Source organism: Choloepus didactylus, chromosome 8 (assembly GCF_015220235.1).
Source record: "Choloepus didactylus isolate mChoDid1 chromosome 8, mChoDid1.pri, whole genome shotgun sequence".
NCBI lineage: Eukaryota > Metazoa > Chordata > Mammalia > Pilosa > Megalonychidae > Choloepus > Choloepus didactylus.
The window spans coordinates 126317147-126344349 of record NC_051314.1 but is presented as its reverse complement, the minus strand read 5'-3'; the positions used below and the strand labels follow the sequence as shown (position 1 = coordinate 126344349).

General features: G+C 45.6%; 1 protein-coding gene across 2 annotated transcripts in view; it reads right to left on the bottom strand.

The window, feature by feature from the left end:
- Nucleotides 1-27203, bottom strand: part of VWF (von Willebrand factor) — a 160911-nt gene that overhangs the window by 79364 nt on the left and 54344 nt on the right. For both annotated transcript variants that reach the window (XM_037844993.1, XM_037844994.1), the window contains 5 exons: nt 26206-26401; nt 25367-25582; nt 21228-21468; nt 14499-14593; nt 12459-12619 (listed from right to left, as the gene is read on the bottom strand). In XM_037844993.1, coding sequence (XP_037700921.1) covers nt 12459-12619; nt 14499-14593; nt 21228-21468; nt 25367-25582; nt 26206-26401 — 909 coding nt within the window. The remainder of the gene's footprint in view (nt 1-12458; nt 12620-14498; nt 14594-21227; nt 21469-25366; nt 25583-26205; nt 26402-27203) is intronic.

Sequence of the window (27203 nt, the reverse complement as noted above, 5' to 3'; positions counted from 1 at the left end):
AAGCATAGACTTAAAAGGAGAGGAAAGGGTTTCCAGTACCCACACTTCAACACGAGTTTTCCTGACTTGGGAGACAAAATCAGGCAGCCCAGCCAGAAGCACCCAGAGAACCACACGGCATCAAAGAAATGCATGTAGATAGACAGATAAAGACATCATACAAGCCATGGCCACTGGGCAGGTAAGTAGGGCAGGACAGGTGAGCTGTCCCTAACTGAATCTTGGGCAACCACTTAAACCTCATGTTGAAAATGAAAAGAATCATCTTTTCCTAGTGTTGGTCCCTTTGGGACATCAGAGGATGATAAGATAAGTAGAAAGACTTGTCACTATTGTTCACCAACTCATGACATCTCGAATTAAAATGGCTCAAGATGAGATCAAGGTGCTAGGTCACAGCCACCCCAAGAAAAATTATGAAGTAGGAAAAATTTTTTTGTTGTCCTCCTCTCTGAAAAGCCCCCAGCCTTTGCCTCCTCATCACCCACGCAGCACCCCCAACATACACCATACCGACACAGGCTCCAAAACCATCTTTGCCTTCTAACCACCCATGTGTTCCCTTCCCCACCAATGCTCCCAGCTCCACGCAGCTGAGTTCAACCACACAGGTGCTAGGAGGGACCATTCTGATCAAATAACTCAGGCTAAGGTGGGGGTGACGCCTCCCGTGAAGATTTATGAGGTCTTAAGTTTTTTCAAAACTCTTGCTTGCTAATCAAAATGAAGCCATGCTTGTTACATTTCAGGAAGCCTAATTAGAGACAAACCGTGGGCAGTCAGTGTAGGGGAGGTTTTGAGGCAGAAGGGCTTTCTTGGACCTATTCAAGTTAATCTCATAGGATTTACAATATCCCCAAGTATGTGAATCCCACTCTAGATGGGCCCCTGAGCCCAAGCTCTAGGTACAACAGTAACAAAAACAACAACAACAAAACCCAGAGCCAACATCTTTCCAGTCTTCATATGAACACTGGTCACCAAAAGGACTAAGGACGTGAACTTACTTACTTCCCAGCTGCCAAGAGAAATCCTAAAATCAGCAGAGCTGGATACTACCTTGGACATTTTAACCAGTAGGTTTCAGAGGGTAAGTGAACATCTCCCCAACAGCAGTGCAACTCCCACCCCAGGTTGGAGCATTTGAGCATTTGGCTGAATCAAGAGCCATGAACGGAGCACGGGCTTGTGCTTTGCTGCCACCTAGTGGTTGGAGCAGGTAACATCATAACTTAAAGGAGTGACGCTTCAAGCAAGTTCACTCGAGCATTTGTGAGCTGAAGAAAAAGACCAGGGAAATCTGCTAGTCCACCCCCCTCATTTTACTGATCCAGTGGGTCTCAGTGTGGACACCTGGCTCTGCGACACTGCTCCAATGTCTGCTAAGTTCCTGCAGCATCTCTGTTTGTAATATGTTTCATAGTTTTCCTCCATGAACGTACGTAACAGTGGTTTTTAAACCACCACTTACAAAGCAAATTCCATGTGCCTCCTATCGTTATCTTCGGACTTTACAACAACCCTTCTGGCCCAATTTTACAGGTTAGAAAATTAAGACCCAAAGATTTTAAGTGATTGCCACTCAGTTAAGTAAATAGCAGAAGCCAAGATTCAAACCCAGAAGGCCACGATCCACATTCCATGTGTTTTCCCCTGTGGCTTCTTAAGCATTTATCATGGCATTGGCCGCTCATCAGAAGCAGCCCGCATCTCCCTGTTCTGTGCAGGAAGAACTTTGCAGCAGTGGCAGGAGTGCACAGGGCGGGTCTGCAACTCATGGATGGACCAGAAAACCATTGCTCCAAGCAGGTGCCAGGCCTGGGGCAAACCACAAAGGGCGGCTTCCCTGGGCCCCCAACAATTTCAAAAGTGGGTGTCTGGTCTTTACTGGGACATTGAGAATTGACTTGAAGGAGGAAAGGCAACCTGCAGCCTAGAGCTATTCAAAGTGTGGTCTGTGGATGATACAGGTACAAATGATGTAAGTCTGCAATGAAACAAATAAGAGAACAGCGGAATATCCTGTCTGTACCAACGATAAAATAAAAGGCAGGGGAGGGTTCATATTTTGCGTGTCATTGATTTTTGTTTCATTTTTCTGATCATTCATTTTTACTGTATGTTCAATACCACTGGTCCACAACAGGTTGGAAATTAAAAAAAAAAACAAAAACATAAAAAAAGGTCCTTTGTTAGGCCTGTTGTGTAGACAGGAGAGCTGATCTGAGTCTAGGCCTTGGTTATTGGTGAAAACAACAATTAAAGCTTCTCCTATTCTACAGCACTTTCTGGGTTTAAGACTGCTCTCATGCACCTTTCCTTGGTACCCTCAGCCAATGAGTGATGAAGGCAAAACAGGAGTTATGTGGCTATGTTAATAGGTTTTGAGGTTCAAAGTGAGAATAGTTGTGCAAGATCATGTAGCCAGAGCTCCTTCTGCTTTCAAATAGGGCTTTCCCCAGGAAAGGAGCTTTCCTCCCCTTAAACGTCCTCAACAAGGAGAACCCCTGACCCCTCCTCACAAGCCCTTGGTGGTGTGCCACAGCCTTACAACCTCACACAGTGGACAGGCTGGACAGACAGAAGACTACCCCAGGGGACAACGTCCGCACCATCAGCTGGGCTCAATGGGGTGTCTCTGGCTCTGTTTTCTTTGCCTTGTAGCCAAGAACACATGTCCCATCCTGCGGCCAGCACACTGCACACACTTAATAAATTACACGGCTTTTTGTGCTCTGCTGAATCTGGCCTCGGCGATTTGCACATTAGTCAGCATCGAAATGAAGCAGTTGTGAAAACAGCCCAACCTCTTACAATATCTGTGGGTTTATTATAATTTCCTGCTGTCAAGGTGAGCATCACCTCGTTATGTGACAGGTATCCAAATACTGTCCTCAGAAGGCATGCCAGAGGCTTTCAGGAATGCCAAATGCACTACTGACACCACATCTACATCCTGTACTCGAGTTCTAGCTCTCCACTTGGGATTTTGGACAATAATGTAATTATTGTGGTTATTAATATTAAAGTTTATCTTTATTTTTTCCTTCATTAAAAAGCAAGTTCATTTAAAAGGGTCTCTGATGTTGATATAATCTCCTGAGTCATGTCCCTTTCCTTGCCTGAGCCTTCTCTGATGTTGGGAGAATTTCTCTTCCAACCATGAAGAAGGTCCCCCACGCCCAAAAAAATAAAAGCTCCAAGACACTCAAAATAAGAAGTGCCAGAGATAAAAAGAGCAATAAGGGAGAGGCGGGGCAAGATGGCGGACTGGTGAGCTGTATGTTTTAGTTACTCCTCCAGGAAAGTAGGTAGAAAGCCAGGAACTGCGCGGACTGGACACCACAGAGCAATCTGACTTTGGGCATACTTCATACAACACTCATGAAAACGTGGAACTGCTGAGATCAGCGAAATCTGTAAGTTTTTGCGGCCAGGGGACCCGCGCCCCTCCCTGCCAGGCTCAGTCCCGTGGGAGGAGGGGCTGTCAGCTCCGGGAAGGAGAAGGGAGAACTGCAGAGCCAGCCCTTATCGGAAACTCATTCTACTGATCCAAACTCCAACCATAGATAGACAGAGACCAGACACCAGAGAATCTGAGAGCAGCCAGCCCAGCAGAGAGGAGACAGGCATAGAAAAAAAAAAACAACACGAAAAACTCCAAAATAAAAGCAGAGGATTTTTGGAGTTCTGGTGAACACAGAAAGGGGAAGGGCGGAGCTCAGGCCCTGAGGCGCATATGCAAATCCCGCAGAAAAGCTGATCTCTCTGCCCTGTGGACCTTTCCTTAATGGCCCTGGTTGCTTTGTCTCTTAGCATTTCAATAACCCATTAGATCTCTGAGGAGGGCCCTTTTTTTTTTTTTTTAATCCTTTTTTCTTTTTCTAAAACAATTACCCTAAGAAGCCCAATACAGAAAGCTTCAAAGACTTGCAATTTGGGCAGTTCAGGTCAAGAGCAGAACTAAGAGAGCTCTGAGACAAAAGGCAATAATCCAGTGGCTGAGAAAATTCACTGAACACCACAACTTCCCAAGAAAAGGGGAGTGTCCGCTCACAGCCATCATCCTGGTGGACAGGAAACACTCCTGCCCATCGCCAGCCCCATAGCCCAGAGCTGCTCAGACAACCCAGTGTGACGGAAGTGCTTCAAATAACAGGCACACACCACAAAACTGGGCGTGGACATTAGCCTTCCCTGCAACCTCAGCTGATTGTCCCAGAGTTGGGAAGGTGGAGCAGTGTGAATTAACAAAGCCCCATTCAGCCATCATTTCAGCAGACTGGGAGCCTCCCTACACAGCCCAGCAGCCCAGAACTGCCCTGGGGGGACGGCACTCACCTGTGACATAGCACAGTCATCCCTCAACAGAGGACCCGGAGTGCACAGCCTGGAAGAGGGGCCCACTTACAAGTCTCAGGAGCCATACTCCAATACCAAGGACTTGTGGGTCAGTGGCAGAGACAAACTGTGGCAGGACTGAACTGAAGGATTAGACTATTGCAGCAGCTTTAAAACTCTAGAATCACCAGGGAGATTTGATTGTTAGGGCCACCCCCCCCTCCCTGACTGCCCAGAAACATGCCCCATATACAGGGCAGGCAACACCAACTACACACGCAAGCTTGGTACACCAATTGGACCCCACAAGACTCACTCCCCCACTCACCACAAAGGCTAAGCAGGGGAGAACTGGCTTGTGGAGAACAGGTGGCTCATGGATGCCACCTGCTGGTTAGTTAGAGAAAGTGTACTCCACGAAGCTGTAGATCTGATAAATTAGAGATAAGGACTTCAATTGGTCTACAAATCCTAAAAGAACCCTATCAAGTTCAGCAAATGCCACGAGGCCAAAAACAACAGAAAATTATAAAGCATATGAAAGAAACAGACGATATGGATAACCCAAGCCCAAGCACCCAAACAAAAGATCAGAAGAGACACAGCACCTAGAGCAGCTACTCAAAGAACTAAAGATGAACAATGAGACCATAGTACGGGATACAAAGGACATCAAGAAGACCCTAGAAGAGCATAAAGAAGACATTGCAAGACTAAATAAAAAAATGGATGATCTTATGGAAATTAAAGAAACTGTTGACCAAATTAAAAAGATTCTGGACACTCATAGTACAAGACTAGAGGAAGTTGAACAATGAATCAGTGACCTGGAAGATGACAGAATGGAAAATGAAAGCATAAAAGAAAGAATGGGGAAAAAAATTGAAAAAATCGAAATGGACCTCAGTGATATGATAGATAATATGAAACGTCCAAATATAAGACTCATTGGTGTCCCAGAAGGGGAAGAAAAGGGTAAAGGTCTAGGAAGAGTATTCAAAGAAATTGTTGGGGAAAACTTCCCAAATCTTCTAAACAACATAAATACACAAATCATAAATGCTCAGCGAACTCCAAATAGAATAAATCCAAATAAACCCACTCCGAGACATATACTGATCACACTGTCAAACACAGAAGAGAAGGAGCAAGTTCTGAAAGCAGCAAGAGAAAAGCAATTCACCACATACAAAGGAAACAGCATAAGACTAAGTAGTGACTACTCAGCAGCCACCATGGAGGCGAGAAGGCAGTGGCACGATATATTTAAAATTCTGAGTGAGAAAAATTTCCAGCCAAGAATACTTTATCCAGCAAAGCTCTCCTTCAAATTTGAGGGAGAGCTTAAATTTTTCACAGACAAACAAATGCTGAGAGAATTTGCTAACAAGAGACCTGCCCTACTGGAGATACTCAAGGGAGCCCTACAGACAGAGAAACAAAGAAAGGACAGAGAGACTTGGAGAAAGGTTCAGTACTAAAGAGATTCGGTATGGGTACAATAAAGGATATTAATAGAGAGAGGGGAAAAATATGACAAACATAAACCAAAGGATAAGATGGCTGATTCAAGAAATGCCTTCACGGTTATAACGTTGAATGTAAATGGATTAAACTCCCCAATTAAAAGATATAGATTCGCAGAATGGATCAAAAAAATGAACCATCAATATGTTGCATACAAGAGACTCATCTTAGACACAGGGACACAAAGAAACTGAAAGTGAAAGGATGGAAAAAAATATTTCATGCAAGCTACAGCCAAAAGAAAGCAGGTGTAGAAATATTAATCTCAGATAAAATAGACTTCAAATGCAGGGATGTTTTGAGAGACAAAGAAGGCCGCTACATACTAATAAAAGGGGCAATTCAACAAGAAGAAATAACAATCATAAATGTCTATGCACCCAATCAAGGTGCCACAAAATACATGAGAGAAACACTGGCAAAACTAAAGGAAGCAATTGATGTTTCCACAATAATTGTGGGAGACTTCAACACATCACTCTCTCCTATAGATAGATCAACCAGACAGAAGACCAATAAGGAAATTGAAAACCTAAACAATCTGATAAATGAATTAGATTTAACAGACATATACAGGACACTACATCCCAAATCACCAGGATACACATACTTTTCTAGTGCTCACGGAACTTTCTCCAGAATAGATCATATGCTGGGACATAAAACAAGCCTCAATAAATTTAAAAAGATTGAAATTATTCAAAGCACATTCTCTGACCACAATGGAATACAATTAGAAGTCAATAACCATCAGAGACTTAGAAAATTCACAAATACCTGGAGGTTAAACAACACACTCCTGAACAATCAGTGGGTTAACGAAGAAATAGCAAGAGAAATTGCTAAATACACAGAGACGAATGAAAATGAGAACACAACATACCAAAACCTATGGGATGCAGCAAAAGCAGTGCTAAGGGGGAAATTTATAGCACTAAACGCATATATTAAAAAGGAAGAAAGAGCCAAAATCAAAGAACTAATGGATCAACTGAAGAAGCTAGAAAATGAACAGCAAACCAATCCTAAACCAAGTACAAGAAAAGAAATAACAAGGATTAAAGCAGAAATAAATGACATAGAGAACAAAAAAACAATAGAGAGGATAAACATCACCAAAAGTTGGTTCTTTGAGAAGATCAACAAGATTGACAAGCCCCTAGCTAGACTGACAAAATCAAAAAGAGAGAAGACCCATATAAACAAAATAATGAATGAAAAAGGTGACATAACTGCAGATCCTGAAGAAATTTAAAAAATTATAAGAGGATATTATGAACAACTGTATGGCAACAAACTGGATAAAGTAGAAGAAATGGACAATTTCCTGGAAACATATGAACAACCTAGACTGACCAGAGAAGAAATAGAAGACCTCAACCAACCCATCACAAGCAAAGAGATCCAATCCGTCATCAAAAATCTTCCCACAAATAAATGCCCAGGGCCAGATGGCTTCACAGGGGAATTCTACCAAACTTTCCAGAAAGAACTGACACCAATCTTACTCAAACTCTTTCAAAACATTGAAGAAAATGGAACACTACCTAACTCATTTTATGAAGCTAACATCAATCTAATACCAAAACCAGGCAAAGATGCTACAAAAAAGGAAAACTACCGGCTAATCTCCCTAATGAATATAGATGCAAAAATCCTCAACAAAATACTTGCAAATAGAATCCAAAGACACATTAAAAAAATCATACACCATGACCAAGTGGGGTTCATTCCAGGCATGCAAGGATGGTTCAACATAAGAAAAACAATCAATGTATTACAACACATTAACAAGTCAAAAAGGAAAAATCAAATGATCATCTCAATAGATGCTGAAAAAGCATTTGACAAAATCCAACATCCCTTTTTGATAAAAACACTTCAAAAGGTAGGAATTGAAGGAAACTTCCTCAATATGATAAAGAGCATATATGAAAAACCCACAGCCAGCATAGTACTCAATGGTGAGAGACTGAAAGCCTTCCCTCTAAGATCAGGAACAAGACAAGGATGCCCGCTGTCACCACTGTTATTCAACATTGTGCTGGAAGTGCTAGCCAGGGCAATCCGGCAAGACAAAGAAATAAAAGGCATCCAAATTGGAAAAGAAGAAGTAAAACTGTTATTGTTTGCAGATGATATGATCTTATATCTAGAAAACCCTGAGAAATTGACAGTACAGCTACTAGAGCTAATAAACAAATTTAGCAAAGTAGCAGGATACAAGATTAATGCACATAAGTCAGTAATGTTTCTATATGCTAGAAATGAACAAACTGAAGAGACACTCAAGAAAAAGATACCATTTTCAATAGCAACTAAAAAAATCAAGTACCTAGGAATCAACTTAACCAATGATGTAAAAGACCTATACAAAGAAAACTACATAACTCTACTAAAAGAAATAGAAGGGGACCTTAAAAGATGGAAAAATATTCCATGTTCATGGATAGGAAGGCTAAATGTCATTAAGATGTCAATTCTACCCAAACTCATCTACAGATTCAATGCAATCCCAATCAAAATTCCAACAACCTACTTTGCAGACTTGGAAAAGCTAGTTATCAAATTTATTTGGAAAGGGAAGATGCCTCGAATTGCTAAAGACACTCTAAAAAAGAAAAACGAAGTGGGAGGACTTACACTCCCTGACTTTGAAGCTTATTATAAAGCCACAGTTGCCAAAACAGCATGGTACTGGCACAAAGATAGACATATAGATCAATGGAATCGAATTGAGAATTCAGAGATAGACCCTCAGATCTATGGCCGACTGATCTTTGATAAGGCCCCCAAAGTCACTGAACTGAGCCATAATGGTCTTTTCAACAAATGGGGCTGGGAGAGTTGGATATCCATATCCAAAAGAATGAAAGAGGACCCCTACCTCACCCCCTACACAAAAATTAACTCAAAATGGACCAAAGATTTCAATATAAAAGAAAGTACCATAAAACTCCTAGAAGAGAATGTAGGAAAACATCTTCAAGACCTTGTATTAGGCGGCCACTTTCTAGACTTTACACCCAAAGCACAAGCAACAAAAGAGAAAATAGATAAGTGGGAACTCCTCAAGCTTAGAAGTTTCTGCACCTGAAAGGAATTTCTCAAAAAGGTAAAGAGGCAGCCAACTCAATGGGAAAAAATTTTTGGAAACCATGTATCTGACAAAAGACTGATATCTTGCATATATAAAGAAATCCTACAACTCAATGACAATAGTACAGACAGCCCAATTATAAAATGGGCAAAAGATATGAAAAGACAGTTCTCTGACGAGGAAATACAAATGGCCAAGAAACACATGAAAAAATGTTCAGCTTCACTAGCTATTAGAGAGATGCAAATTAAGACCACAATGAGATACCATCTAACACCAATTAGAATGGCTGCCATTAAACAAACAGGAAACTAAAATGCTGGAGGGGATGTGGAGAAATTGGAACTCTTATTCATTGTTGGTGGGACTGTATAATGGTTCAGCCACTCTGGAAGTCAGTCTGGCAGTTCCTTAGAAAACTAGATATAGAGTTACCATTCGATCCAGCGATTGCACTTCTCGGTATATACCCGGAAGGTCGGAAAGCAGTGACACGAACAGATATCTGCACGCCAATGTTCATAGCAGCATTATTCACAATTGCCAAGAGATGGAAACAACCCAAATGTCCTTCAACAGATGAGTGGATAAATAAAATGTGGTATATACACACGATGGAATACTACGCGGCAGTAAGAAGGAACGATCTCGTGAAACATATGACAACATGGATGAACCTTGAAGACATAATGCTGAGCGAAACAAGCCAGGCACAAAAAGAGAAATATTATATGCTACCACTAATGTGAACTTTGAAAAATGTAAAACAAACGGTTGATAATGTAGAATGTAGGGGAACTAGCAATAGAGAGCAATTAAGGAAGGGGGAACAATAATCCAAGAAGAACAGATAAGCTATTTAACGTTCTGGGGATGCCCAGGAATGACTATGGTCTGTTAATTTCTGATGGATATAGTAGGAACAAGTTCACAGAAATGTTGCTATATTAGGTAACTTTCTTGGGGTAAAGTAGGAACATGTTGGAAGTTAAGCAGTTATCTTAGGTTAGTTGTCTTTTTCTTACTCCCTTGTTATGGTCTCTTTGAAATGTTCTTTTATTGTATGTTTGTTTTCTTTTTAACTTTTTTTTCATACAGTTGATTTAAAAAAGAAGGGAAAGTTAAAAAAAAAAAAAAAAAAAGAAAAAGAAAAACAAGGAAAAAAAAGATGTAGTGCCCCCTTGAGGAGCCTGTGGAGAATGCAGGGGTATTGGCCTACCCCACCTCCATGGTTGCTAAGATGACCACAGACATAGGGGACTGGTGATTTGATGGGTTGAGCCCTCTACCATAAGTTTTACCCTTGGGAAGACGGTTGCTGCAAAGGAGAGGCTAGGCCTCCTTATGGTTGTGCCTAAGAGCCTCCTCCCGAATGCCTCTTTGTTGCTCAGATGTGGCCCTCTCTCTCTGGCTAAGCCAACTTGAAAGGTGAAATCAATGCCCTCCCCGCTACGTGGGATCAGACACCCAGGGGAGTGAATCTCCCTGGCAACGTGGAATATGACTCCCGGGGAGGAATGTAAACCCGGCATCGTGGGACGGAGAACATCTTCTTGACCAAAAGGGGGATGTGAAAGGAAATGAAATAAGCTTCAGTGGCAGAGAGATTCCAAAAGGAGCTGAGAGATCACTCTGGTGGGCACTCTTACGCACACTTTAGACAACCCTTTTTAGGTTCTAAAGAATTGGGGTAGCTGGTGGTGGATACCTGAAACTATCAAACTACAACCCAGAACCCATGAATCTCGAAGACAGTTGTATAAAAATGTAGCTTATGAGGGGTGACAATGGGATTGGGAAAGCCATAAGGACCACACTCCACTTTGTCTAGTTTATGGATGGATGAGTAGAAAAATAGGGGAAGGAAACAAACAGACAAAGGTACCCAGTGTTCTTTTTTACTTCAATTGCTCTTTTTCACTCTAATTATTATTCTTGTTATTTTTGTGTGTGTGCTAATGAAGGTGTCAGGGATTGATTTAGGTGATGAATGTACAACTATGTAATGGTACTGTAAACAATCGAAAGTACGATTTGTTTTGTATGACTGTGTGGTATGTGAATATATCTCAATAAAATGAAGATTAAAAAAAAAAAAGAGCAATAAGGAAACTTCCCCTTCACTCTCGTATTTCAGACCCCTACCCTGCAGCCTAGAGCTATTCCAAGTGTGGTCTGTGGATGATACAGGTACAAATGATACAAGTCTGCAATGAAATGGGTCTGAGTTTCCCCTCCTTATAAGCCGTCCTTGAATACCCACCTTCTGTTAAGATGCCAAACAAACCCTTCCAGTTTGGGGGTGCACCCTCCTCTCATTAGGAAAGGCATTTCCAGAATCCTCAGAGGCTGAGGCAGAGGGGAACACTCCGGGGAGAATTACTAAGAGCCAGTCTCTCTACTTTGGAGGAGTCATGGTTTGAAGGGAAGTAGACGACCATCTGCCCTGCACCAACTCCACCTCCCAGGCCTCTTGAGGGACGCTGGTGAAGGACACATTCCCCTCCAGAACACTGGCAGTCCCCACGGCCCTGGACCCTGCCCTTGAAGCCGAGGCCTGGCCGTCATTAATGGCCCTCCACAGCCCTCCAAGAGCCAGCCGGTCCCTCCCTCCTGGCCTTGACAACCTCAGCCCCAACACCTCACCACTCACTTTGGGTACAGGGATCTGGAGTCAGGGAAAGCAAGAAGACAGAGAGTATTTGAAAGAGAAACATCCAGAAGTTGCATCCTTTGGGAATAATCTATTTATAATATATTTAATACAAAGCCAGCCTAAGACTAGACTTGGGAGGGAGGTAAGAGGAAGCTGCCATCAGCAGCAGCTCTGGAGGTCACACAGGGGAGCTTGGTGGCCGCAGACCAGCCTGGCCCTGGAACTTGCATGGGGTCAGAGGACCTTCCAGCTGCACACCGCATATTTGCAGCCCTGGCCCTGGGATCATGGAATCCTAAGAGCTGGCCAGGACCTTTTGACTCACTTTAGAGATGAGGAAAGAGAGGTTCAGTGTAGGGAAGGTACTTGGGCCAGTGATTTCTAATAGCCTGGCCAAGGCATCAATGACTTCTCTTGAAATAGAAAGCTTGCAGGTAATCACAAATTCTATGGAAATATATGTGCACCTTCCATCTTTGCACAAAGGAATGCAGCCCTTGGGGAAAGTCTAGAGAAAATGCCCATTCTTACTTGGAAGTATTTTTTGAAAATACTTTCTTTGCTTCCTGTCACACCCCTGTAAGCTGAGTTCTTGTACTTTGTCAGATCTCATCAGAATCAGCCCCATTTTCCTACCAGCTCCCTCCCTGACCTTGTGGCTGACAGAGGACTCTCCCCCCATCCTGCCCCATCACCCCCCACCCCCACTGCCACCTTGTTTACTCTTGGTTCTTCCTCTCTCTGGAGCCGCTGCCCACCCCACTCCCCTCTGCCTGCAGGAGAGTGGAAGGAAAGGCTGCCCACCTGAGCAGCCACAGGGGATCCCCATCTTACCATGCCTGGGGGGCAGAGGCAGCCGGACACACAGCCCATGCTCATGCACTCCAGGTCGTAGTTCTGGCAGGTTTTGGCACATTCCAGCCCTTCAGCCCGCAGATTGTCAGCGGGACACACCAACTTGACCATGGGGGGCCGGCAGGATAGACTCCTCTTGCCTTGGAGGTAGGAAAGTCAAAGAGCTGATCAGTGCAGGGGTGGATGGATCTACCTTCTCCGCTGTCCTCTGGTCCCCTAGGTGCAGTCACTCACTTCAAGAGACTCAGAGCTGCCAATACCTGGAGTTTGGTACTGCCTGATCTTGCTCTAGCCCTGAGCCAGCTTCCCAGTGTGGCACTGAGATGACAGCCTCGTTTACTCATCTGAGCTTCTGAACTTTGCCCTATGTGGATGGCAGCTCTCCGGATCCCAGTATTCATCTGATGGTGACATGCCGTCCCCTTGATCCTGCTGGAGCAGGGAACGGGGCCTGCCCTTACCAGGATGTGCTGCAAAAACTTTCAGCCCCAAACTTTACAAGATCTGGGTTTGGGTGCTAAAAAGGAGTCTCAGTGGAACCCAACAAAATCATTCCTAAAATGGTTAAAGCTAACATAGAAAGAGAAGGCTATTCAACCACCAGAAGCTCTTTGCTCAAATGTCATCCTCTCCCCACCTGGTCACCCCAGCCACTCAAAATTGCAACATCCTGTCCCCCATCTGACATTCCCATCTCCCCTCCCCCTTTGTTTTTCTCCAGGACATATATGACCATCTGATACATTATATGTTTTACATATTTATTTGTCAATTGCCTGTCTCTCCATGAAGACAGGGATTTTTTGTCTGCTTTGTTCATTGATTCATCACATTTTCTGACAATGAGTAGGCATGCACAGCTGACTGAATAAATGATGACAGCAGAAGATTGATACTGCACCTTTCTTTCAAGAACCTGCATGTGCTGAACATCACGGATTTCACTTACTGCCTTCTGGCAAGGAAGAGAGAATTCCCAGCCTTATAATTTAGGAAACAGAAACTCCAAAACTTTAAGTGTCCTTTCCAAATCTGCACAGAATTCTAGGAGTCTCCCGACTTTGAAGAAGATAATACCTTCCAGTGACTAGAGTAGAAGACTTTGAACAAGAGAAAGCATTAAAGATAGGTCTACAGAGGGAATGTGAGAAAGATGCTGCAGCAAGAGGAAGAAGGAGGCAGAAGATTTAGTGGCCTAAGGATCACAAGTGCTGATTTCAACATGTAAGCCACCCATGCACTTGGGACTTTGCCCCAGCTCTCGGCTGAGAGATGCTCCCCGATCAGTGACTTGGAAGGGCCAAACCTCTCACCCAGAGCAACCTGGATAACAAAGGACAGAGAGACAGTGCACTTGGAGAAAAAAGGGAGAATTGCGGAAAGTGAGAGGAGAGAGGGAAGAGCCAAGCTGAAGGTAGAAGGATATATCTGCCTAAAGGCACGACTCGCCCACCTACCGGGAGAGCCCTTTCTAAGCAAGGACAATCCTTCTGGAAGCAAATAAGGCCTCCAGGGTCCATAAACATGAGTGTGGCCCACCAGGGCTAGCCAGCCCCTTCTCCCTTCTGTGCCTCATCCCTAACCAAGGCAGCAACTATTAGGCCCTACAGGATAAAAACTGGTCCAAACCCTCCTCTTTCCATCCCATTCAGGAGCTTTCTAAAGAGGTATTCTCATCAGCATGTCCAAAGGGAAAAAGATCAGAGGCCCCCCAAGAGGGTGATTTTCTTCACAATCCCTCCCAGCTGTTCACTGGGTTAGGTCACCATAGGCAAAAGAGAGGTCTCACTGAATCAGGGACTTTTTGCCTCAGTAATTAGGCTTCACACATGCAAAGTCAGGTCTGATCCTTAAAGTCACCCACATGAAGACAGAACCCATGGAGATCGTGGGCAAAGGCAGACGTGTGCCTGGATGGACATGCACATCGGACTGCTGCCTAGCTTTCTTCCCCATGCCATGCCTGAGAAGTCCAGGCAGAAGGGAGGTGAAGAGCCCTTCCAGGGGGAGGGTACTCACTGCGGTGGGACAGGGGACTGAGGAGGACCATGTCTGGCAACAAGCTTCCAGGGGCTCCACTTGAGCTACAGTGCATGAAGCCATCCTCACAATAGCTGCAAAGAGGAAAATCACATCCCAACTTGTCAAGCATTGCCTCCCCATGCCATCCCCATGTCCTCACCTCCTGCTCACTGTCCACCCATTCCAACTGGGCTCCCAGTCCCATGGGTCCACTGGAACACAGCTTGCCAAGCTCACCAATGACCCCATGTCACTAAACCCAATGGAATTTTTTTCAGTTCTTTTCGCACTTGATCTCCTCCAACATTACTCGTCACTGTTGACCACACCATTCTTCCAGAAACCCTCTCCTGGTTTTCCTACTTCCTTGGTTGCTCTTTCTCAGCTTCTACTGTAGTTCATGCCCCTCTGCCTGGTCTTTAAGTGTCCATATCTGTGGCTCCATCCTCGCTCTCTCTTCTTCTCACACTCTGCTGTCACCCACACTGACAACTTCAATTACAGAGGTAACTCACAAATTTACATCAGCAGCTCAGACCCCTCCCTTGAACCCCATATCCATAAATGCAAGTGCCTACATGATGGCCACCTTGGAGGTCTCAAAGACACCTCACATTCGGTATGTCCAACACTGAACTCATGATCTCCCCCTAAAGCCAGTCCCCTTTCAGGGCTCCAGTTCATTGAATGGCACCACCACCCATCTAGTTTCACAAGCCAGAAACCCAGGGATCATCCTGACACTGCCTTCTCCCCACCATCTATATACCCAATACATCATCAAGCCTTGTGGACTTTGCCTCCTAAACATCTCTGGAATTTATATCCACTTCTATCTCCACTGCCACGAGTCACCATCAGCTCTCATCTGGGCAATGCAAGAGTTCCTATGTGATATCCCTGCACACATTCTTGCCTCGCTCCAAAACACACTGCCCTTAGCAGTGCAAGCATCTTTTCAAAATCTAAATCTGTTTATGTCACATCTTTGCTTGAAACCCTTCAATGAACATCAAATCTCTGACATGTTTAGCAGGTCCCACATGGCCTGGCCCCTGCCTACCTCTATTCTTTCCAACCCAGTGACCTTCTTTTAATCTGGAAGGTGCCATGCTCCCTTCAACACAAGGACAGTTACATATCCTGTTTCCCCTGATCTTATGTCACTTTCCCCCACCACATACACATGTAACCTTTCTTTGTCCCCTACACCATTTTAAGCTTTCAGAGACCATGTATTTCTCTTCCTAGAACTTACCACACTTGTAACTTTACATGTTTTTGAATTATTGTTTGGGTAACATCTCTCTCCCCAATGGACTATAAGATCCATGAGGGCAGAAACAGTGATTGGTCTTGCTCACCATTATATACCCGGCACCCAGCAAAAGGATTGGCATAAAGTACTCAACAAATGGTGTGTCTAATTTTCTTTGATCCCCCTCCTCCAAGCCCAATCCCCTCCCCTAACATGGGTCGCTATTTTTGTGGTGGCCAACCTCCAAGACGGCCCCCAATGACTCCCACCTCCTGGGATTCACATGCCTGCATAGTCTCCTCCCACACTGTACCAGAGTTGGTCTGCATGACCAAGAGAATATGGTGAAAGTGATGGCATGTCACACCTAAGATTAGATTACCAAAGACTGCAGCTTCCATCTCTGTGCTGTCTCTCTCTTGGGTCACTCACTCAAGGGAAGCTAAGTCATGAGCAGCCCTATGGAGAGGCCAACATGGCAAGGAGCTGAAATATCCCACCCACAGCCATGTGAGCAAGCTCCAAGCAGGTCCTCTAGCCTCAAGCAAGGCTCCGGGAATGGCAGCCCCAGCCAATAGCTTGACAGCAACCTAATGAGAGACTCAGAGCCAAAACACCCAGTTAAGCCACTCCTGGGTTCCTGACCCTCAGAGACTGTGTGAGATAATAATTGTTTTTTACCTGAAGCTGCTAAGCTTGGGGCTCATTTGTTATGCAGCAATTGCTAACTAATACAATTTCACTCTATTTAATGTGCATCTTTTTGCTTGAATATATTCTTATAAAATGTGTGATTGCTTTATATACATTCATGTTTAATTTATATAAATGGCATTCTCTTATATACCACACTATGTTCTCCTCTCTCCATTCAGCACTATATTTTTGAGATTCATTCATGCTAATATGTGTACTACTTGTCCATTGCATCTAACAGTTGCATAATACTCTACAGTGTGCAACCATATTTCACTTGTTCACTCTCCCAGCGATGGACACGATGGTCTGTACTCCTCACAACCACAAACAAGGCTGTGATGAGCATCCCCTTGTATGTGCCCTTACGGACCTAAGTGAAGATTTTTTCAGTATATATATACCCAGGGCAGAAATGTGGGGACACCTAATTTGCATATGCAGTGCCAATTGCTCTCCCTGGTGGCTGAACCCACCCATGCCCACAAGCTGCAGAGAAGAGGCCCCTTGTCTCACAGCCCTGCCAACCCTTGGTATTATCCAGATTTCTATGCTTTCCAGTCTAATAGACATAAAGTAACAGTTTCTCATTGTTTTAATTTGCACTTCTCTCATTATAATGAATTTGAGCATTTTTATGCAGCTTCTGTGCAATAAATATTCAGTGAATAAACAAAAGAATCAGCTCTTCCCTCTATAGGCACATACATAAACTGTATTCTGATTTTTTACCAACACCTGCTGAAAAACAAAACCTCCCACACACATCCTGTTCTATCTGTATCTTGGGCACAACCCAAGAGCTTAATTTTATAAAAAGATTTGCAGATAGGTTAAAAATCAACTCCTGGCCCAGACCCCAGCCCTTGTAAGGTAAGCCCTCTGTGTGTGTTGGCCATTTGGATGACTAAATGAATTGTCCAAAGAGCCTCCAGGCCTCATGGGGTTGTACCCTCCTACCATGGCTTCACAGGCACTGCCAGCTGTGCTCATTCATCCATGCGTTGTCTAAAGAATCAAAGTAAACAGCCAGAGACAAGCCCTGAGTTCCCTCTGGCACACATTCACCATGAAATTTAACCTTCCAAATGAAGGAGATAGACGGGTTGGTCAATAGCTTTGAGCTCTTGGGCCTGAAGGGGAGACACCGGAAGAGGGCCCAATCATGGGAAGTCACCACACACAAACCATTAAAAGAGCCCAAGGCCAGGCCCATTCCTCCAGCCTCATTCACCCAAGAGCTGCTGCATCTCCCACCTGATTTCTTTCCTCATGACATTACCGAAACAAGGGGGCCACCATGACCTTCTGATCGCCAAATTCAACAGTCTATACTCAATGTAACATGAAGAGAACACCAAATCAAGAGTCTTGGAGTTGTAGTCACTTGCTGGATGGCTTTAGAGAATTGATACTCTCTTAGGCCTCAAATTCCTTATGAAAAAAGCAAGCACTGCCTGCCTAACAGCATTGTTTTAAGGTCCCAGAGAGAAACACCTTGAAAACTGTAGCCAGACAATTATGGTAAAACAACCACTGGGCTAAGTCAAAAAATTAATCCAAGTGATATTATTACTCCCCTCTTCCCTTAACTTCTGTGATACGGCACTCTGCTATTCTGCCATCTTCCCTGGTCTTTTCTCTTTGACCTCTCTCACAGGATCCTCTTTCTCCTCCCCAGGCCCTCTGAACATTCCACAGAGTTCTGGACTCAGTCCTCTTTTCTTTTCTTCAGTCCACTGCCCCTGAGGCCCAAGCTGCTCTCATGGTTAACAATGTTATTGCCACGCAAATCTTTTTCTCCAACCCCAATCTCTCACTCAAATGCCAAACCCCTAATTTAAGCTATTGGTTTCATTAATCCCCCTGGTGACTAAAGGTCATTAAAAGCAAAAAAATGAACTCTTTTATCTTCCCTTTCCAGAACCTCTTCTGTTTCCCCCTCACCCCCAGAAGCCTCTTACTGTTCTCCCAGGCATTCCAGTTCAAAACCCTGGGGCCATTTTCTTTCCTCCCAAACATTCCACTAGTCCTTTTGCTTCTGTCCCCTGCTCTCCATTTCCATTGCTGTCACTTAGTCCAGGGCCTTACTACCTTTTGACAAGACTGCTTCAGCATCTTCCTAACAGGTCTCCCTGCCTCTGTATCTCCTGCAGCTTCCGGAGCCCACACCCTGAGGCTATCCTTAGCTCCTGTCAGCTCCCTGCTCAGCCGCCTTCCCAGGGCCTCCCCTGCCCACTGCTCAGGCATCAGTCCAACCCCTACCTTTCAAAGACCCCTGAACCAGGTCCCAGCTTATCGTTCCTTCAGAACACAGATGCACCCACCAGAGGACTTACCTTGGTGGTAACTGAGCACTCCCTGTGCAGTTTAGTCTCTGGTCCTTTCTCCATCTCAAAAACCTCCTCCCACCCTTCCACCCACCTCCACAGAGGGAATCCTCCTTGATCTCAAAATCTACTACCTCCTCCATGGGGTCTTCCCTAATTCCTCCCAAATGCAAGTAAGCTTCCCCTTATCTGAATAAATAGGGATGTGTATGGCTCTCATATGGCAAGTATCACAGTCTCCTGGATGCAACAGTTTTTTTGCCTCAATAATCATTTACTGAGTCCCTACACTGTGTCAGAACTGTCAGATGCCGTGGTTCAGGGCCTGAGCTGTGGTCTCTACTTCTGGGGAGCTCATAGACTAGAGGGCAGGTACACACAGTTTACTGAAATCCAAGGCCAGCAGAGATCATTGTTTTAATAGGAGTGTAAACAACCTGCTTGGGGTACATGAGGTTGGGAGGGAGCATTAAGGATTAATCTCACTGGAAAAGTAAGAAAAAGCTTCATACCAAGGACAATGTGCAGACTGTGTTTGGATCTTGATTTGAAAAAACCAACTATAAATGACATCTTGAGTCACAGACATTGAGGACTGGTAGTTTGATGTGCTGAGCCTTCTGTCTTGGGGATTGCCCCTATGAAGCTTGTTACCACAAAGGAGAGGCTAAACTTGCACATAATTGTGCCTGAGAGTCTCCCCCTGAGTACCTCTTTGTTGCTCAGATGTGGCCCTCTCTCTCTCTAACTGAGCCATCTCAGCAGGTGAACTCACTGCCCTCCCCCCTACATGGGCTATGACTCCCAGGGGCGTAAATCTCCCTGGCATCGCAGGATATGACTCCTGGGGATGAATCTGGACCCAGCATTGTGAGACTGAGAATGTTTTTTTGACCAAAAGGGGGAATGCAAAATGAGATGATATAGTTTCAGTGGCTGAGAGATTTCAAATGGAGTCGAGAGGTCACTCTGGTGGACATTCTTACACACTATATAGATAACCCTTTTTAGGTTTTAATTTATTGGAATAGCTAGAGGTAAATACCTGAAACTATCAAACCCTAACCCAGTAGTCTGGACTCCTGCAGATGATTGTATAACAATGTAGATTACAAGAGGTGACATTGTGATTGTGAAAACTTGTGGATCACACTCCCTTTATCTAGTGTATGGATGGATGAGTAGAAAAGATGAGGACAAAAACTGAATGAAAAATAGGGTGGGAGGGGGGATGATTTGGGTGTCCTTTTTTACTTCTATTTTCTATTCTGATTCTCATTCTTTCTGATGTAAGGAAAATGTTCAAAAATAGATTGGGGTGACGAATGCATGACTATATGATGGTACTGTGAACAGCTGATTGTACACCATGGATAATTGCATGGTATATGAATATATTTCAATAAAACTGAATTTAATTTTTAAAAAATGACATCTTGAGACAACCAGGAAAAAGTGAGCATGGATTGAATATTAGATGTTATTAAGGAATTATCGCTTTTGGGTGATAATGGTATTATATATGCATGTATTATATATATTATAATTATTTTTTTAAAGTGCTCATCTGTTAGGAATACATACTGAAGTATGACAGGTAGAATGATATAATATCAAGGGTTTTCTTTGAATTGCTGTAGCCAAGAGGGAAAGAGGGAATAGATAAAATAGGAATGACAATGTGCTGATAATCATTGAAGCCGCTGATGGCTACATTAGGGGTCCTTATACTCTTCTCTCTACTCTTAAGTATATTTGTAATTTTCCATAGTCAGGACATTTTAATTGGTCTCCCCTAGTAACCTGTCAGCTTCTAGGAGGGACCAAGTATCTGGCTCATTTTTGGATCACCGATCCCTAGCCCAGAATGAGGTACAAAACAGGTGCCAAGTTAACTGTTTACCCAACAAATGATCTGTTGCAAATTACTTGGGTGACTATGGCAGCCCTGCTGAAACCAACCATCACAGAGGGCCTGGGGCCAGCTGCAACAGGCAAGCAGAAAGCAAGTCAGGTAGGTGCATAACAAGTCAAGATAGCAATGCACCACTGAGAGAATGTACAATGGTACGTTCTCTTGTGACTCCAATGCTTCAGTCTGAGAACGCTCGAAGGGCAGGGATGCAGGCATGTTATCCCATTTCCTATTCTCGAAAAGGGAAACTGAGCCTCAGAGCAGGGAAACAGGGCCCCACACATACAGATGGCAATAAAGCTCAAGAAATCCTATTGCTAGTCTGGAGTTCTAGTTTCCTACACAGTAAGGAAGTTAGAAGACCCGGGTGAAATCCCAGCTCCGCTTCTGACCTCCTGTGCAACTCTAGACAAGCCACTTCCTTTTTAGAGCCTCAGTTTACCCCTCCATACAATGAAGAATTTAGAGGACCATTTTCCTTTCTGGTCCTGCCATTCTGGAGTCCTGGCCTTGCAGCTGGCACTCACCACATGGTGTGATGGTCTGAGAAGACGTCTTCTGGCTGGAAGATCTCACCATCATAGTAACAAGGACACTGGGCCTTGGGCACGCAGTCGCCCCTCTCATCCTGGTAGAGCCCTGGTGGGCAGAAGCAGCCCTCCAGACAGACCTCATTGCACTCCTCATCCGGGTAAGACAGGGAGCGGCAGGTGAGGTTGCAGGGGGCCCCACACTGCAGGTACACCTGGCCCTGTGGGCAGCTCAGCTCTGGGGGGAGAGGAGAGAAGGGGGCTTCAGTGAAGGCATCTAGATGACAAAGGCTTTGGGCCCTGGGACAAGGGGTGCCACCCCTGGCAGCTGTGAGCCCCAACCCTGTCTGTAGGGTCACTGCCTTCCTTTCCCACTGGACACAATATTGTGTCTTTATGCATAGAAATGCACAGGATAATTATGATGCACACGTTTCCTCCCCTTCTTAACCCCAGGGACCATGTCTTCATCATCTCTGGGATGTAGCAGAAACCCTGGTGGATTTTGAAGCTGTGATGGGCAAGGAGCATCTCCCATGATGATGATAATAATATGAGCTACCATCAGTTGACCACCTCCTGAAGGCCCCACTCTTCACACAGGGTTTATGCCTTTTACGCCTCTCTCGGTGAGTTATATCTTATAGACTCTTTTCTATGGATAAGAAAACTGAAACTTAAACTAAGGGACTACTCCAGATCATACCTCCCAGGAAGCAGCAGAGGCAGGATTTGAACCCAGCTCTCCGTAACCCTAAAACTTTTGCTCTTAACCATTATGCTCTAACCAGGAAACAATCCCTTAGGAAACATGTGTTTGGAGGACACACTAATCACCAAGTGCAGGGACACTTAAACCTACCCCAGCAAAGGGGGCTGCACCCACCAACCACCACCTCTCCCTGGCCTCCTCCAGAGAAGCACCATGGCAGACAAAAGCCAGGGGGGACACGTGGCAATGGGCCAGAGCAGCTAAGAGAATGAGCTCTGGGTCCTGCACACCTGGACTCAAGCCCCAGGTCCACCATTAGCCATGCCTCCTTAAGCAGGTTGTTTGTTTCCCTCGCTGGAATATAATAATAGAGTCATCTCCTGATTTGTGAGGGTTAAATGAGGTAACAGGCTTACAGTGATGGCTGGTATAGTATGGTGAATGTTCACTGCTAGTGTGCTAGTATTTGCATTACTATCATTATTATTATTATTATTATTATTATTACTAATGTGGAAACACAGCCCCAGCTCAGCTGGCTTGAGATGGGAAGGGTATTGCAGAGATACGTCTAGGCCTAAGAAGGCCTGGCATTCCTGGATTCCAGCCAACATATAACCAACCTTCTGTGCCACCAATAGTCTTATGAGCCTCCCTGATGAAATTCTTCACTGAGAGGGCAGGAAAGTTAGAAGAGGAAGGGGAGCACTTTAGACTTTCAAAACATTTTCCCAATGCTGATCAGCTAATGTCCGAGAAATAAGGCCATCACTCTATGGACCCCCCTCCTGGGCCCACAAGAATCCTTCCCCTCTTGGTGAGAGCCCACTTCTACAGGAGACGCCCACGTGCAGAACATTTCACAGCAGCTTTGGAAGCAATCCCTGGTCATGGCCTCAGAAACAGGGGGAAGCCAGAGCGGGTTGGGGGACCTTTGGAAAGAGCCTACAGCCTCTCCCTCCTACCATGGCCTTGGGAAGGAAGGGGCTCTCGGAGCTCGGTAGACATCAATTTTCTCTGAGCCAGTGGATAGGATGGGTCAATGGATGAGTATTTAGGGGGTGGGTAGGTTGAGTTGGGGAGCGTTGGGCAATAAAGATGGAAATGCCTCTCAATCTGATGAAACCACAATGATAAGAGCACATTTCACTTATTAGAGAAAAGCTAGAGCTGAGAGCTCTTTTTTCTCACACAGAATCTCTAGAGCTATCTTGGAGCCTTATTAAATTTCTCCTTTAGTCTCCTTCCCCAGGAGAATCTTGCACATCTCAGTTTCATGGACTTGTGTGCCCAAGTGTATGCCAGGGGTTGTGCTAAGCTCAGGAATGCAGAGATTTAACAGTAAGACTTGGTCCCTGCCTTCAAGAAGTCTACAGTCTTCTCTTCCCAAAGAAAAAATAACCAGTTTACAAGAAAAAATTTTTAAGTGTGTGCTTTTTCTGAATCTCCTCACAGCATCCCTCCAAGTAGCCATGTGAGAAGTCCTTGTTCTCCAAATGGTGTGACCCCTTCTCCTGGATGGAGTCACTGGCTTGGGGAGTTCTGTTCATACCTCAAGAAGGAAAAAGAGATAAGGAGGCAGCTGGACCCAAGCTCTTCTCTAAGGTGAGAAAGGATGGAAAAGAACCCAGGAGTCCTGCCCACCTTCCTTGGGCTTGGAAGAACAACCCAAGGCCACCTGCCAGCCTTCTCTCCGGTTCACCTCCTCATAAACCTGCAGAAAAAGTCTCCAGAGAAAGTTCCTTCCCACCGTCCAGTACTTTTTGCCCAATCATAAAGTCTCAGGAGTAGGAAATTCTTTAACTGAATCTCAGCCTTGCTACTGCAGTATCAGCCCATTTCCCCTTGCCCTGTTCTTAGTGGAGGTTGAGAAGAGCTGCTTATGAGAGGTTAAAGAATATTCCAGTAGATCCTTAGCATTCTAGGAGAAGATCCTAAAGCAGGAAACCCTTCAGATGCCATAGCATACTGATAATGCATAATTTCTAATGTTGGTAGACAACCAAAGCATATTCATTAACAGCACATCATTTACTCTTCATTACTTTCCCCAATTTCCCAAACAGCAAATAATGACAAGGAAACTGAAGTTCGGTAGGGTTAAGTGCAAAGTTCGAGGTCATGGAGATGGTAAGTCACAAGCAATTGTCAGTAAGGACTCAGTCTCGGTTCTTCCAGCTTCTGGCCCATGACGCTCTGTGACATCCCAGGGCTAGAGAGACAGGTAAGGCACACCCACATGCACATATACATTCACTCCTTTTTTTTTTTTTTTGTCCTTACTTTCTTCTCTGGTCCTCTTTTGGTATGAGATTGCTTAGACTCAAAACCTAAGTAGGCTCCTTAGAATACTGTCATTTCTAGAACATCAGTAGCTAAACTTCTCTTCAAAAATATATTAATTCCTATCACCTTTTCTCCTAACTTCTATTTCCTTGCTTCTATCAGGACTACCTACATTTAGTCCCCAAACATACCTACTTCCCCCACTAAAAATCAGAATATCCACAGCCCTCTATACCTAACTTATTCTTCCTCATGTCTATGCCTCACTACCAGTATTGGAAACAACTCTTTTCCGGCAAGAGAGCATCTCTTTCAAACTATGGTTGAGGACATCTCCTTCAGGAAGTCTCCCTTGCTTGCCCTTGCCCTAGTCTAATCATCCTTTGACTCAGTGTGATAGACATCTAGTAGGAAGGCAGTTTCCATCTGTGCCTCAAAATAGAAAGTTCAAACTCAACATCACACCAGGCCTGACCACACGGGGCACTCAGCAAGTGTTTCCAGAGTAGCAACAACAACAATAACAACAACAATAAAGTGAGCACTATCTAGCCACTCAAGGGACCACAGCATGGGGGCAGATACCAACTCTAGCAAGAGGAATCTAACAGTGCAGAGTAGGAATCTACAGTCAGCTAGGAACAATGACGTTATTCAACTTTACACAACTTTATATAATGCCAGAGGTTTGGACCAGGAACCCACTGATGGTTTTCCTGAAGTTCTATGCAAGGGATATGTATGTGCATCTCCCACTGCCTTCCTCAGACTCCCAGGGTAGGCCGGGACCCACTCACTCCACAAGCTGATAGGGTACTGTAGGTGGCAGAAGCCAGAGGCAATCTCTGCTTGGCAGAGAACTCTGGGTTCTGGGGGTTTGCTCTTGCCCTCCGGAGAGCAGCCAGACTGTCCTCTAGAAGAGCCAGTCCCCACCACCCTGTCCTGCTAGGAGATAAAACAGAAAACGGGCTGTCAATGAACTGTTCCCACAACCCACCCTCCGTCAAAAGGCCCCTGGGCCCCCTTCCAAATGAGCTACAGATCAAGAGCTTTGAGGAGACAGGCAGGCCCGCGCCGTTGCTGGGGCTCGGGGGCGTGGAGCTGGCGGGGGCGGGGCGGGGAGGGGGGCGGCACCCACCGCAGAAGCCCGGCTCCCGCCACGCGACGCGCACGCCTCTCCCCGCGCAGGCGGCGGCGTAGTTGGCCACGGCCTCGCAGAGGCAGTCCCTGCCGTCGGCGCAGGAGCAGAGGTCGTAGCGGCAGTTGCGCAGGTAGGGCAGCGGGCTGACGGCGTGGTGGCAGGCCTCGAACTTGGAGGACGACAGGACGGCGCACGCCTCCTCGGCGAACCTGGCTGTGGGGCGGGAGCGGTGAGCGAGCCCGCCAGGCCCCGGGCCCCGCCGCGCCCTCCCCGGCCGAGCCCCGCGGGCGCCGCCACGCCCAGGGAGCCGCAGCCGCCCTGACTCCGAAATCCCGCACACTGGCTTCCCTCGTCAGCTTCTGGGGGCTCTGGGAACCATAGTTATCTTTCTCCTGCAGCTAATTCACTTTCCTAATTATGCTGGACTTAAGTAAATAGTACATTGCCTCCCCGCTGTACGGGTCCACTGACAGAGAGCGCAGATGATCCAGCCATGGATGGGATAAAAGAGGGAAGTTAACGTAGAGCTGAAATGTGGCCACAGATCAATCAGCAAATGCCCCTTCAGCCCATTCAGCTGCTCCAAAGACTGAGAAGAGGTAGGGGCGGGAACCACCGGCTGACTCTTCTTTCACAGGGTTTGGCCCACGGAGGGTGCTCAGTAAAGAAACTTTGGAGAATAAAGGATCCAGAGGCAGATAACCAAATGCGGCTGGAACAAAGGCCCACTTCCGTCTCCGGTCCCTAGCTCCATGCCGCCCCCTTGGTGCGCGCCGGGACGGTGGAATGTACTGGAAACGTGGGGAGTGCACGCTTTTCCCAACAGGCTCACGTACTCAGGCGCGGGTTGAGGGTACAGGGATCCGCGTGCTGCTTTGGCAGGTCCTGGCAGTCGCCGTGCAGCTTCCAGGAGTTCCCGAAGTCTTCCACCAGGGGCTCCACCAGGCCGGCGGGGGTGAGGAAGTCATCCCCCTTGTTGCCATTGAAATTCCCACACAGGCCGCACGTCTTCCCGGTGTAGACTGGGGACAGCTGCAGAGAGAGGCCCAGACCGTTTACAGCAGCTGCCCACAAGGCAGCAGCAGTTTCATTTTGCTAATTAGAGGGTTTTAATCAAAAAGTTAGCCGGGCGAAAAATAAATATGAATTTAATAAAATGCAGCTAAGTCCTAGGCTGCAGAAGGGGGAAATAACTGAACTGCAGTATAAATTTGCTCCCAAATCATTCAAGACAGAGACCTGTCATGCTCAAAAGGATGTCAGAGACTGTCTAGTCATTTAAAAATGGGCATACTGAAGTCCAGAGAGGGAAAGTATAGGCCTAAGGTCACGGAGGTCATGGCAGAGCTGGGACAAGTAACCAGGTTGAGCTCTCTGCCATCCACACTTGTCAGGGGACATGACCTAAGCCAGTGGGTTCTGACACCCATGGGGATCAAGTTCAAACTCAGCATCTTTTGATTGGACACATGTAGGTCACACATAACTCAGATTATGGTCCAAACTCTAGTGACCTCTTCCAGACTTTCCATATTTAACTCAGCCACTGGACATCATTGAAGAGAAAAGGCCCCAAGCCAATGAGGACTGTGGAGGCTTGGTCAGAGGAGGTGGGGTCAGTGAGGACTCAGGGACAACCAGCCAGGGGATGGCCAGGAGGAGTCCAGGGTTCCAAGTCCAGGCCATTGGCAGGTGCCTCATTTTCCATTCCCACAGCCGATCAGAGCACTGATACCGGAGACCACAATCGGGGATGACTTGGAGAACCGAACCTGCCTTTCATGCAGTACAGCTGGGAGCATCAGCTGGTTTCCATGGAGATGGCCCTGATGCA